Source organism: Lygodium microphyllum, chromosome 14 (assembly GCF_053477565.2).
Source record: "Lygodium microphyllum isolate KBCC chromosome 14, Lygodium_microphyllum_v1.1.10, whole genome shotgun sequence".
NCBI classification, from domain to species: Eukaryota; Viridiplantae; Streptophyta; class Polypodiopsida; order Schizaeales; family Lygodiaceae; genus Lygodium; species Lygodium microphyllum.
In genome coordinates, this window is record NC_141148.1 from 64,775,710 (window position 1) to 64,790,626 (window position 14,917).

At 41.4% G+C, this 14,917-nt stretch overlaps 1 protein-coding gene across 5 annotated transcripts in view; it reads right to left on the reverse strand.

The window, feature by feature from the left end:
- CPSF160 (cleavage and polyadenylation specificity factor 160) overlaps positions 1 to 14,917 on the reverse strand; it is a 172,965-nt gene that overhangs the window by 18,650 nt on the left and 139,398 nt on the right. For all 5 annotated transcript variants that reach the window (XM_087692891.1, XM_087692892.1, XM_087692890.1 and 2 more), the window contains 8 exons: positions 6,786 to 7,567; positions 6,560 to 6,640; positions 6,377 to 6,439; positions 6,209 to 6,286; positions 5,870 to 6,088; positions 5,645 to 5,776; positions 5,399 to 5,572; positions 4,980 to 5,165 (listed from right to left, as the gene is read on the reverse strand). In XM_087692891.1, the coding sequence (XP_087549017.1) occupies positions 4,980 to 5,165; positions 5,399 to 5,572; positions 5,645 to 5,776; positions 5,870 to 6,088; positions 6,209 to 6,286; positions 6,377 to 6,439; positions 6,560 to 6,640; positions 6,786 to 7,567 (1,715 nt within the window). The remainder of the gene's footprint in view (positions 1 to 4,979; positions 5,166 to 5,398; positions 5,573 to 5,644; positions 5,777 to 5,869; positions 6,089 to 6,208; positions 6,287 to 6,376; positions 6,440 to 6,559; positions 6,641 to 6,785; positions 7,568 to 14,917) is intronic.

Here is a 14,917-nt window from a genome sequence, read left to right on the forward strand (position 1 = left end):
GGAGAACAATACAAATGCATTTGAGGCAACCAAAGGCAAGGAAAAGGCCAATGTGGCCTCTAGTGTGGTTATAGAGCAGCTTTCCGATATAGAGGCTGATGAATTATGTGCAGTTGATTATGATGCCCTTGTATGTCACATACAGGATATGCAGATTACCAAGGCTGATATGATTGATGCACTTTTGTCAGTTGATGATGGTGTCACTCAAACTTGGATTGTAGACTCTGGTGCCTCTTTCCATGTAACTCCTTGCTTGGAGTGTTTTGCTATGTTCAATGCAGACAGTTATGGAAAGTTGTATCTTGGAAATAATCATGCTTACAGCATTGATGGGATTGGCACTGTACGCTTGTCTTTAGACAATGGGCAAGAGCTTGTGTTAAAAGATATCAGATATATGCCTGGCATTAAAAGGAGTTTACTATTTGTTGGTCAACTTGACTTGCATGGTTACACTACACTGTTTGGTGGTGGTTTGTGGAAAGTGAAAAAGGGTTCCATACTGATTGCAAAAGAAACCAAGAAGGGCACTTTATATTGTTTGCACTATAAAGCCTTGAATGGCAAGTTTCTTCTAGTTCCTGAAATTTAAAGCCACTTAGGGTTATGGCATAAGAGATTAGGCCATATGAGCCAAAAAGGACTTGATGTCCTTACCTCTCTGAAGAGGGTTGATGGAAAAGGCTCCAAACTTGACTTTTATAATGAGTGTCAGTTTGGAAAGTAAATAAAAATTTCCTTTTACTCTAGTGTTTCTCGTAAGTCCAATGTTTTGGACTTAGTGCATTCTGATGTATGTAGTATGCCCCTGAAATCGTTGGGTGGTGCTGTATATTTTGTCTCCTTTATAGATAATTGTTCCAAAAAGATTTGGGTATACCTGTTGAAAAAGAAAAGTGAAGTATTTATTGTTTTTAAAACTTCTCATGCATTTGTGACCACTTAGATAGGTAGAAAGCTGAAATGCTTGAGAACTGATAATGGGGGTGAATTCACATCAACTAAATTCAAGTCCTTTTGTGGAATTAAGAGGGAGCTTACAGCCCTACTTCAAATGGGTTGGCTGAAAGATATAATAGGACTTTATGTCAAAGAGTGTGATGCATGTTGTCCACTGCTAATCTCCCTCATGAATTTTGGGGAGAGGCACTCAAAACCGTGGTTCACATTTGCAACCGCTCTCCGAACAGGTCCTTAAATAATGGCATTCGTGAGGACGTTTGGTCTAGCAAATCGGCCTCATATGACCATTTACACATATTTGGCTATGATGCTTTTGTGCATGTTAGGGATGAGCTGAGGAACAAACTTGACCCAAAATCCACCGAAGGCATTTTCATGGGCTATGGTGATGAGTGTGAATTTGGCTACAGAGTGTGATTACCTCAGTCCAAGAAAATTATTCGCAGTCGTAATGTTGTGTTTAATGAGGCAAATGTACTGAAAGGTACTTTAGTCTCTAATGAAGATCTGAAAAAGGTAAAATTTCAGAGTTTGCATCCACCTATTACTTCAGAAAATGAGCCCCATGGTGCTGCACCATAGGCTGAAACAAATGATCAGCCGGTTATTTTTTAGCCAGATGATGATGGACAGCAAATAGGAGCACAAGGCGACCATGGACAGCAAGATAGGCTTGCTAATTATGAAAATGCAGATGCTGGTAATGAAAATGAAGGTGTTGTACGGCATGAACAGCATGCTGAAAATGGCTTACAGCAACCAATAAATGCTGAAAATAATATACCTCCAAATGTAGACCCAATTCCTGAAAATAATATACCTCCAGATGTAGACCCAATTCCTGAAAATATTGATCATTGGCTACACAGGTCTACACGCGTAAGAAGGCAAAATGTAGACCCAATTCCTGAAAATAATATACCTCCAGATGTAGACCCAATTCCTGAAAATATTGATCATTGGCTACACAGGTCTACACGCGTAAGAAGGCAACCACATAGGTTTGACCCCTCCTTGCATTATGTGATGCTTACAAATGAGGGTGAGCCTCTACATACAAGGAGGCCAAGTCAGGTGAGTTCAACAGTAAGTGGGAGCTATCTATGCAAGAAGAGATTAAATCTCTATATACAAATGATACTTGGAATCTTGTGTCATTGCCCAAGGGAAGGAAGCCACTTCCAAACAAATGGGTGTACAAAGTAAAGATAGTTGATGGGAAACCCAAGTACAAAGCAAGACTGGTTGCCAAAGGGTATGCACAAAAGCAAGGGATTGACTTCGAAGAGGTCTTCTCACCTATTGAGAAGATGACCACTCTATGTGTGCTTTTTGCTCTCACTGCTGTATTGAACTTAGAGCTATACCAAATGGACGTAACAACAGCTTTCTTGCATGGTGACATTGATGAGGAAATTTACATGAAACAGCCTAAGGGCCTTATAGTTCCTGGAAAAGAACATATGGTGTGTAAACTAAAGTGCAACCTGTATGAGCTGAAGTAAGCACCACGACAATGTTACAAAAAGTTTGACACTTTTATGCTATCTCATGGATTTACATGCAACCATACAGATCATTGGTTATACATGAAAAAGGATACAGATGGCAATCCCATCATACTTCTTTTGTATGTGGATGATATGTTGCTAGCTAGGAAAAGAAAGACTAGCTTGGATGCTCTCAAAAATCAGCTGAAATCAGCCTTCTCCATGAAAGATTTGGGGAATGCACAGCATATTTTGGGCATAAGGATTCGTAGAGATAGAATTCAGAAATTGTTGTTTTTATCTCAAGAAAAGTATATTGAAAAGGTACTGGACAAATTTAATATGGCTGAAGCTAACCATTTTGGGGTACCCTTACCTCCTTATCTTAAGCTTAGTAAAGCTAACAGCCCTAAAGATCATGTGGAAGCAAATGCTATGAAGGGAGTCCCTTATGCATCAGCTTGTGGCTCTCTTATATATGTTATGTTTGCTACTTGTCCAGATATTGCTCATGTAGTAGGAGTTCTTAGCAAGTTTATGTCAAATCCTGACAAAATACATTCGGAGACTGTCAAGTGTATTCTTCGATACCTAAAGGGTACACAAAGAAAGTGTATTTGCTATGGGTAGAGTGCACTTAGTTTGCAGGGTTATTGTGATGCAGACATGGCAGGTGACTTGGACACTCGTAGGTCCGCTAGTAGGTATGTCTTTACAATTGCTCGTAGGGCTGTTTCTTGGTGTTCCACGTTGCAGAACATTGTTGCACTGAGTACCACTGAAGCTGAATACATATCAACTATTGAAGCTTCTAAGGAAGCTATATGGTTGAGCAGACTTGCAAAGAATCTCGGTATGTCTATGGGTACTGCAGTTTTAGGATGTGATAGCTAGAGTGATGTGTATCTGGCTAAGAATGTCATGTATCATTCACACATAAAGCATATAGATGTGCGATATCACTTTATCACACAGATTCTGAAAGATGGTCAAATCACATTGACCAAGATCAAAACACAAGACAACCCTGCAAATGTTCTCACTAACAGCCTAAGCAAAGCTCAGCACGCATAGCAGCCAGAAACGTGAGAAACATTTAGAAACGAAACGTCTAAAACATGTTTTGTTTCTTTCAAGCGGGGGTAAAATAAAAACGCGGATTTTTTTATATAGGGATTTTTAATAGTTTTGACTGGGGAAAGAAGTTCTAAACCTCTATGGAACTCTCGCTTAAACAAAGAATGGCTAATTGAGCTTGAGTGATAATAGAGTCAATTGAGAATAATACATTATATATTACATATCCATGATCCATTATTGATTTATCACTTATGTCATAGTTAGTCTTTGGACAAGCTACACTATCTTTTAGGACTCAAACATTATGATTCATAAATATTATGCAAAGAAAATTGAAATTAACATGTAAATAGTCTATCTATAATATGGATTGAGTCAAGTTGCGACAAACTAGCAAAATGTCAAAATCGAGAATAAATCGTAATATATTATAATAACTCATAAATGAGACTAAAGTTGTATAATATTCAAATCTCAAGAGAAGAATAGATACTAGATTGACAAAGTTCAATAACTAAACAAAATGACAAAAAAATCAGTCTATCATCCAAAATCTTGAGCCCTCACGAGTCATTACACATCATTATCATCACATTTAACATTGCCCAATAGTTTTTGTCAAAAAAACCATGTTTTGGGTTCCAACTCACCAAAAAATAAAATAAAAATAAAAACGCCCACGGTTTTTACTCTCAGAAACGTTTCATACTTTAAGAAAAGTTTCGTAAGTTTCAAATTCAAAGAAACGCGTTTCTTAGTTGCTATGCCAACACGAGCATTGCATACGACTAGTGGGAGTTGGTTAGGGTTACCTTTAAGTGGGAGGTTGTTGGGATAAAGGCCCGTTTAACCTTCTGTGTATAGTACACGCACATTATTTAGCTGTACATGTGAATGCACCTTTACATGCCCTAAGTATAAATACATTTTATTCTTTGTGTACCAACACATTGTTGGTACACTCATATCGCATTGTACTTTCACTTTGCTCTCTCTCTAACTCTCTCACCAGCCGTCACACTCTCACGCTCAATCCTCCTCAAACTTCTACACATCCAACAGTACTAATATCATATTGAACCTTATAAAATCTTAAGGTACCATTTAGTACCATATTTTATTGTACCATACCATATCGTACCTTTCGTACTTGACAACTATGAGCGTATCATTTATAGAAAGGATTTTTTTTGGGACCGAAATTGCAGTAAATGCTAAGTAAACAGAATATGCATGATTTGGATTCTTACTGAGACTTCATGTATACTTATGATTTTTTACTAAGGGCATTCCGAACTCCAAATTCTGCAAATATTAGAAAGATTGATACAGATTCCTTTTTAGTAAAACAAACTGAACAAAATTTTAGACTTCTATTTTGCAAAAAGGAAACCCAAAAATAAAATGGTGATGTTGCTTGATAGAGCTGTCAGCAACCCTTACTTGCACATTTTTGTGTCTGTCTGAAGCAAGAAGACTTAGAGTGCTTCCATCTATGAGAAATTCTGTAGCGCTACAGTCCAAAGACCCAAAATCCTTGGCCAACAAAGCTAACTGGGCACCATCCTCTTTCCAGCATAAAAAATAGATGCTCTTATGTATGTCTGAGAAGAGTATAAAATTTTTCACCTGTAAGTCAAAAAAGGGTGTGTAACTAAGAAAACTTGCATAACTAAAACAGCCATAGTCTCACATCACATAAAGCTGGTGGAAATATATATTCCGAGCGGCATGTGTGATCAAAGGTGCTGAAATAGTGATATGGGTACATGTGAACATTGGACATCTATTGCAATTATACAAGCAAAAAGAGAGAGAGAAAAGACAGAGAGGGCAAAGCTGAATTCTCCATGCTCCCATACAATGTTCAGGCTGACAACATAGAGTGGTGCATCAAAGAAGGCCGCTCCAACCAGCTCAGAACCATTCCAATTGTGAAGTATTATTTTTGGTCCAATAGCTATAAGAAGATGACCCTGGAGAGAGGCAACTGCAGAAATTGCTCCTTTATGTTCCTTTGAGAAGACTTCCTTTGCCTGTGACACTAAATAATTCAGCTTTTTGGTGTCATTCAATGTTCTGATCGTGCTATGATGTAGATTACATACCCAGCAATTGGAATCATTTGGATCTTGCCCAATTGTCACCAATATTATGCGCCCCCTAGCAGGTACATCTTCCCCTTGCACGTAAGCTGTTCCAATTGCAAGGAGTGTTTGCATCTGCTGTGTTGTCGAATCCTGCCAAACAGGTTACCACTCATAAATCTTGATTTCCATGCTTACACATTCTAAAACTACTTGACTGTATGGTTTGAGAGACAAAGCTACTACCTTCACATTCACCATACGAACGGTCAATGCATGTTCAGTCATCTGCATTGAAATTGTACTTTTTGTTTCCCAGGGCAGCCCCGGTTTAGCTGGTTCAAGGATCCGCACTTCAAACTCTTCTAAAGTAACCAACCTTTGCCCATCTTCATTTTCAAGCTCAGATATGAATGCAGTTCCTTGATCAGCTGATTCAATGATTTGTGCAGCAGGTACTTGAACCTATAAATCCATCAGGTGCTAACATGAGGTGGAAGAAGGCTATAGATAAGGCCCAACATAATGGAATAAAAGTTCCATTGCATTCAGCACATAAGATATCAGCATCATCTCAAAACTTACTGTGGAGGATACAATAAGAGCATAAAGATTGGCATCAGCATGATATGTGATCTGGTGGGGAGTTCCTTTCAATGGAATCTGCATTAATAAAAGAAGTGAAGCAAGTAATGCAAACCATTTAAGTTATATACCAACAGGGGAAACCTAAGGTTCAACTTCATCAGTTACCTTGTGAACTACCCAATCATTATCATAGTTCAATGATGGAAGCTGACAAATTTTTAGTACGCCCTGCAAACATTGCCTGCTACTGAGAACTAGAATATCTTCATTTAGATTCAATAAACCAGGAGCATTTGTGCACCCCAGAAAATTTCATAAAAATAAAAAGAGATTGTATGTGCATAAAACCTGGGATGTCACATATATAAGACCATGGTTGCAATTAACATTGTGAAGTGGAGTAAATGCAACTATAGGTCCATCGCCCAGCTACACATCCAACAGCCCAATTTCAGACCTAGTAGTCATGTTCTTCTACAATTTTGAGAAGATTTCTAATTCCATTTTGATTAGATTCACCATACTGACATTTACAAACATGCTGCAAAAATCAATCTTCTCAATTAGATTTTACCTGTGGATGCACCTGCAACCGTTCCCTGAAATTCATCAGCCACACAGGCCTTGAACCTGTCATAAAAGCCCCTCGCAGTCCACCAACATTTCTGAAAGGAATGATGCTTGGTCTAAGGCTAACTGCATCTTCCTCCACTGTGGCCCTGTCAAGGGGTAGCCTCAGAAATCGCAAATTCTTCAATCTAGATATGATGCTACCTAATGCACCAGGTTCAATAGCACCTCCGTCCTCGGATAGTGAAGTGTTATCAGGCCCTTCGTATAAATAAGCATGATAGCAAAGAAAAGTCCCATCACTCAAAACTGCTAATAAAAAGGGTCGCCCAAGCTTATCAGCCCACTTCTCCATGCAGATTTCAATGACCTGCAATGAAGCACTTGGATCCTGCTTCTGGCATTCTGCATTAGAAGTTTCCTTCCCTTCTTTTGAAGAGGAGTCGTTGTTTGATGAAACTTTATGATGTCCTCTAGAGTCAAACAGAAACTTATTTCCATATGTGAAATTATTTACAGAGAAAACACAAATTATATTGGGAAGTTCGTACAGTTCCAGCCTCCCACTTTGTCTACATACTACACAATATATGTCACCCTGATTTGTATCAGATCCTTCTGTGATCTCTACTGGATCAAAAGATGGTGCAAGCCATGCATCTGTGCTTGTCCTTCGAAGCCATGGAGAAGGTCCCCTATCCTGATACAATGAGCAAGCGGTGATTGGATCATCTGAATTCTGGAATGTTGTTGGTGCAGACACTGTGACACTACATGTTGCAGGTTCTGTAGGTCCAAGGGAACAATTTGGCATAATCAGTCAGATGAACATAGCCTCTCGCCCTTCATTCCTCCCTCCCTGTCTTCCTTCATATGAGTGCATGCATGACTGTGTGTGCAGGAATCGATAATTTATTACCAAGTGCCACATAGGCAGTATTACCTTTTTGTTTTGTTTTGTCTTTGTTTATCAATGAGAACATATACCATATGAAATCTGTGCCTCCTCATACCACTCGAGAACAAAAACAGGGATACACGACCATATCATAGCAAAGATCATATCTTCAGACTATGTGGGACAGAGATAGAGACTAAGGAGCACTATATATGCCATCACACAATAAACTACAAGATCACAAGGAGATACCACCATCTCTTCAGATATGACTTTGGGCCACTACAGCAGACCAAGGAGTATAAAGATCAGAGATGTCTTGGGCTGTTTTTGTTGGAGCTCAGAGAGCACTAAGAGACCCTCTTGAGATGTTGAGGTTGGTGATAATGTTGAAATCAAGCCCCTTAGGGAGTTTAAGATGCCAATTTATGTATCCTTTGTAAGATGAGCATACAGGGAAGGATGGATGAGAGAAGCGGAGGGGGGTGATCCACAAATGTGTAGGGAGAACTTGACTGGAAAGAGGATGGTGGGCATACCTGCTGCCATGGAGATCTTGCTCTCGAAGTCGCTAGCAGCTAATTAAAAAGATGGTCAATACATATTTGCATAGTTGTCAGGTACGAAAGGTATGATACAGTACAGTACTAAATGGTGCCTTATGATTTTTTAAGATACGGTACGATATTAGTACGAAAAAAATAATATGATTTTTTAAATAACAAAAACCATAAATCATTAAATGATAGATCATAGAATACATGTTTAAAGTGGAAATAGCCATTTCATTACAAAATAAGATGAATACATGGAGTGACCATCGCACTCGCATGGACTGCGCAAAACATGCAATACAACTATAGTCTAGTATATCTAATACAAAAAAAAAGAGAGACCTATGTCATATGAATCTATGATGAGGCATCACTATCATCATCATCATCAGAACCATCTGAGTGCTCATCAAGAGAGTCTAAAGATGACTCCTCAGCATCCGATGATCAGACACACTCATACTCATCCTCAGTGATGAGGTTACCATCATCATCAAATGATGGCTCCCTAGGTGGTGGCTGTGTAGGCAAGGGGGGGATATCATCATGAGGCACAGGATGGAGCTACTAGAGCCCCGCCTTACATATGTTTGCAAGCCACTTGAACCACCCCTCCTCGATGATGGAGGGCGTCGAATGACCATGCCCCTGCTACCACCTACTCAAACTCCTCACCCACGAGCACACTGACTGCGAGCGTCACGAGTATCTACTGCTATAAGTTCTCTATAGAGCTCCGCAAAAAACATCTCCTCCTCGTCCACCTCCTTATGTATACTTGAAAGAGTGTCGCCCGTCAACTTGAATGTATCAACATTCACCTACACAATGCAGTGATGCACGTAAGATTGATCATTGTAAATGCTAAAGTCTAAATTGTAAAGTATAAACTTCAAAGTTCAATGTTTAAAAGTTAAAACAACAAATTTTAAAATTTAAATGTTATGGTTAAGTGTTTAAACTTTACCTGCTTCGGACTACCCATGCTCACATCGTAGCTCTCATCATGCGTAAGTTAGTGCGGCAATAGACTAGACGCTCTAACTGTCGTATACTAAGCCAATTGCGAATCTTTGCGTGAATGAGAGAATAGGCACTCTAATTTCTCTCACATCCACCCGAAGAGCAATCCTAGGCAACGACTCTCATGGCTAAGGGCTGAGGGGTCTCCAATGCGTATCCAAAGTTTTGCCACCAAAATAAAGGCATGACAAGTGACTCTCCTCCAAGAAGTAGGAGAAGCAAAAGCCACATGCCCTCTCTGATCTGCGTAGCATCCTAGCTCCTCCAGCACTGCATTGTAGTCGCCCACAAGGACCACACGAGTCAAATAAGCAAGCTGGTCCGAACAGAACTCTCTATCATCCATGACCACCGGTGACTTGTAGGCCAGATGTACCAATGCGGCAAAACCATGGATGGGCTTATGCATCCACACCCATCTCCTCTCTGCTATCTCTAAAACATATGCACGCAATGTCTCTGTGATCACTATACAAGCACATAACTCCACCAATGCCGCTCTAAAGAAGTAAACGAGAAGGCCCATGTTGGACTCCTCGCAATCACTCATACGTAACACCCTATAAAAGGGAGTCACGACAATGACAACGGCACGGACTTTTTGCCAAAACTCCTTATTAAGACACAAGTGCTGCATGGCTTTGGCCTCCTCTGTCTCATGCTCATCCCACTCATTCTATAGTGTGGACACCACTGTCTGGCGCAAGGCAGACCACACCTCATAAAAGCGTTCCCGCAATAACATGTAAGCAAAGCGAGTTGAATAAGGCTTCTTCAACTCCAGTGTGCTATGCTCACGATACATCGCAAGCACCTTTACCTTTATCGTGAAGAATGCGACAATTGATGTAGCTTTGCGGACCACCCTCTTCACCCACTTGAGCTTCCCAATGTCCTCCATGAGCAAGCCTAAACAATGACTTGCACATGAAATCCACACAATCGTAGGGAACTCGGACTCAAGCAAACGGCCCATACACCGACAATTCAATGCATTGTTGATAACAACTTGCACTACATTTGAGGGGCCCACCTACAACCGCAATTTACAAATTACAAGTAAGTATACTTATTACTTAATACTAACACTACTTGGAAATTGAAGGTTAGAGAGAGAAAGAGTCTAGAGAGAGTTAAAACTTTAGCTATGCGGCTTGGGGGGAAAGAGAGAATCAAGATAGATCATAGATACTAGAGAGAAATTAATTATTAGAATAGGAAGATAAATAGTTATGGATATGTCATTATCCATAAATCAAATTTCAATTATGAATCATGATATTATCATAATGAAAGAAAGTGAAACAAATTTAAATGGTAAATTGCAATGTATACCTCAATGATAGCTTGTCGAATGTGGTGGTAGAAAAGAGAGAATCAAGATAGATCATAGATACTAGAGAGAAATTATTTATTAGAGTAGGAAGATAGATAGTTATGCATATGCCATTATCCATAAATCAAATTTCAATTATGAATCATGATATTATTATAATGAAAGAAAGTGAAACAAATTTAAATGACAAATTGCAATGTATACCTCAATGATAGCTTGTCGAATGTGGTGGTAGATGAATGCACCCATCCTTTTTCTCCCCCTCTTGCCGGTATCTACGGCCCGCAAAAAGTAAGTGCCGAGTGGACATGAGACGAGTATGTTGATGATACCAGGTTTCTTACAATCACTCCATCCGTCAATAAAAATGGAGCGACCAAATTTTATCCATGCGGCCCGAATAGGATCAAGGGCTCTATCAATCCTCTCCTCTTCTTCAATCTTTTTCGTCCTCATGTCATTGTATGTAACACCGGTCCATCCTTCGCATGGACCCACATTGGCAATGGCTTTTACCATCTTCTTCCATTGCTTTTACTTTAGGACATTGAATGCAAGATTGCACTCAATCACCGTGCGTACAATTTCAATGTCCGCAAGTCATTACCTTTCTCTAAGAAAGACAATCAATCCACGCATATGACCAGGAGCTTGAGAGAGAGAGAGGATTGTCTCTCCGGCACCACATCAGCCTCAACTCTTTGTCTTTTACCAAAGCTGGATGCGAATGTGGAGCCCCCACCACCAATGGTAGAGGCCTCTCTCGCATCGGTTGAAGATATACCCACATTGGATGCTTCCTCATTAGTAGGCATAGGAGTTGGTGCCTATAAGCCACTTTCTCCTCCTCTTGTGGATCCCCTCTCATCTTGGCGAGAATCTCCTCCACAATGTTTTGAGGGATCTCCTTGCATGGAGCAACTTGCCCCCCGTCTTGGAAAGATGTTGGAGAAGCCGAGTTGCACCACTTGTATAGCACTTCCCGCAATACTTGCATATCCAATGGTGGGAGTTGGACTTCTTTGTGTCCCTCTCCACATGGATCGCATGCAAATTGAAGGCCTCATGCTTTTCACGAGTTATGGTGCCGATGACGGATAAACAGGCCAGAGAGAGAGAGAGAGAGAGAGAGAGAGAGAGAGATGAAATGAAATGATATATTAACGTCTACAAAAGGCCAAAATGACCTATGAGACCATGAGTTACAATCATGTGTATGATGGTACAACTGTCTCGGCAAAATATGTAGCACAAAGCAAAATAAGAAAGGAAACTAACCATGGCTATGTGTAAACATAGAACTCTATCTAGTAGCAATGAGCTCCAAATGGTACAATCTCATGTGAGTATGGAGGGCCTAGCTTTAGCCCAAGCAATAATCCCCTGTATCCACCTATGAAGGTGTCCTCAGTGTTTGTGTCGAGGCCTAGGATGTCTGGATCGGCTAAGCTGAATGGCTCGATCAATCAATACTCCTTGTCTGTGTGTGGACTGTGGCAGTGGGAGAGGCTCTCGTGTGGATTGTGGCTGTAATTGTATTGAAGTCTTCTGAGTCTCCTTTGCAAAGAAGTTTGTGAGCTGCCTCTGCGAAGGGCCTCGGTGTCCTAGAGTAGCTATACTCCTAAGGCGCATATCACGAAGCCATTATATCTCAATAAGAAAGAGCCCAACGCATCGCTGATTGGTAAAATCCATGACTTTGGATAATGGTCCAAATCCGTCTCTAAAGAGACAGTGGAAACGACCACAGACCTCATAATACACTAGGCAATGGCATATATAATGCTCCTCTGTCTCTGGCTCTAATTGACATATCTAGCATATACGCTCCTCTGGTGGGATAGATCTATATCTACCAATCTCAATCTCTAGCTGATGTGAGGAGGTGCGCAACTGGCCAATGTACATCTAATTCCATGGGAAAGATGGGTGTCCATGTATCTCAGGCGAACAATAAGTCCATCGTCAGTAGTGTGAAGGAAATGCTCACGGTAGAAAGCCATCTTTGTCCCTAGCTCCTGCCTTGGCATCAAACATGTCCGCTTGATATCCAACTGGGTAAGATTCATCTTGATGATCTTGCGAATCTCTAACCTACTCAAATCAAGAGATGGTGCATCAAGGGAGTAGTGGAAGAGGGCTAACTTGTCCATGCTAAAGCCATGCAACTCAAACCAGGCCAACATCTGTGCATACCAACATGAAGTATCACCCTCTCTGGCAAGTTGCTTGGAGGACTCAAGGGCCAACCATGCATATCTGTGTCTCGGTAAGTCCCAAAGGCTATGTATGTATGCGACCGATCAGGTGAGGGCTTCTACCACAATCGGTGTAGCTACTAGCTCGGCTCTGATGATCTCATGTAGCACTGAGGCCTTACATCTGATCATCCTGGATATCATGGACACTAGGGGTTTCTCCATCGACCTCCATCCGTCATAAGTGCACCCCAATCTACTACAGTGGTCAAGACTGGGTCCCCATATCTATATTTCATAAAGTAGTGTGGATGTGACCAGTGTATCGAAGAGCCATAACTTGGTGCAGCGTTCTTGAAATTGCATCTGTGAGCACATCCTCTCCAAACCACCTAGTGTTGTGTATCCGCGAGTCAATCTAGTGTCTACCGCCTCTCGCATAGAAAAGGTGGGCCCTGTGAATAAGACACCCATGTATGTGTAAGAATCCACATACTCCAGTTTCTCAGATCCATATGTGAATTTAGGCACTGATCTCCTGACCCACTATGGTGTAGTATTAAATACCATCACCTTGGTTTTACCAAGGTTCAGTAAAAGCCCACTGTCCAAAGTATAGGAGTGTAATGCGTCCAAGTATCTCTATAGACCCTCTGGAAAGTCAGCTATCAATACAATGTCATCTGCATACAATAGGAGAGGTATCCAAGTGCCAGCTAGTGGAGCTCCTCTATCTCCTTCCTCTGAAATGTAATCAGCAATCCCATCAATGTACAGGCCAAATAATGTCGGAGAGAGGAGGCATCCCTGCTTCACCCCAATGGTGGAGTAGATAGGTGCCGAAAGGCCCTCAGGTGTCCGAACTTTGCCCACAACTCTCTCATACAGTGCCAAAATACCCCAACTGAGCTCTTTCAGTACTCCCATGGCATGCAGTATATGTATCAACCTATCTCTCAGTACTATGTCAAAGACTTTGCGAAAGTCCACAAAGCAGCAGTAGGTCCGTCGGCCATGGGCCCTTTCCTCCTCAATGATCGCTTTGAGTGTGAGGATGTGATCCAATGTGGAGAAGCCTCTCCTAAAGCCAGACAATCCCTCTGCTCTAAGACCCCATATCTCTGCCCACTTGCTTAACTCATGCTCAAGGATGGAAGCATATAACTTAGCCAATGTATGCCCAACCATGATAGTCCGATAGTTACTCAGTAGAGTAGGGTCCCTTGACTTGAGGATAGGAACAATAGTGTTCATGCTCCATCTTTCTGGTAGGCCTTCACACATGGCTCTGTTAAACATGTAAGCTAGGAATCCTGCCACCAAATCTCTAGCATGGATCAAGTGCTCGGCTACTAATCCATCATGATCTTGTGCCTTTCCTCTGCTAAGTCTTTCAATGGCCTCTCAGACCCTACTTTCTGTAAAGAAAGTGGTGGTCTCTGGGCAAGGCTCAAGTGGGTCAAGAAGAGATGGCTGACCCTCCATAGTATAAAGACTAGCTGCATACTCCTCCCATACAGCAGTGGACGTAATAGGTGTGGTCCGGCAATGCTCTCTGAAAAGCCTCCAAGCCTCTCTAGAGTCCTGGCTCAAGAATAACTGATATAGGTCTCGCTCCAACTGGGCCAAGAATGTTCTCTTCTTCCACCGTGTGAGGCGTCTAAAGAATATCTATGACTGTCCGTGGGTACTGGACGCCAGTGCTATCTCTCTCTATAGCCGTGCTCTGGTCTCACGGCACTCATCATCATACCAGCTATTCCGGGGTGTCATCCCAGAGGAGACTCTCTGTGTGGGCCGCGAGTGTAGGAAGGCTATACCTGCAACGATGTGTAGAGCCTCACTGAATCGCTGAGTCATCTCCTGTAATGGAACATCAGGGTTTGCATCATGTAACAGTCTAAGGATCTCCGCCTCATAGGTATCCTCTATCTCTCTGGAAAAGAGGTATCTCGTGTGTCGGTGAGCTGCATGATGGGTCTACGTGTCAGTGAATTGGAGATCGATGGTGAATGATAGGTAGGTATGATCTACTGCAACTCCGAGAAGGTGTGGGGATACTGAGAGGTCCTGGATGTGAGATATCAACATCGGTGGGGTAAGAACATAGTCTACTGTGTTGGCACC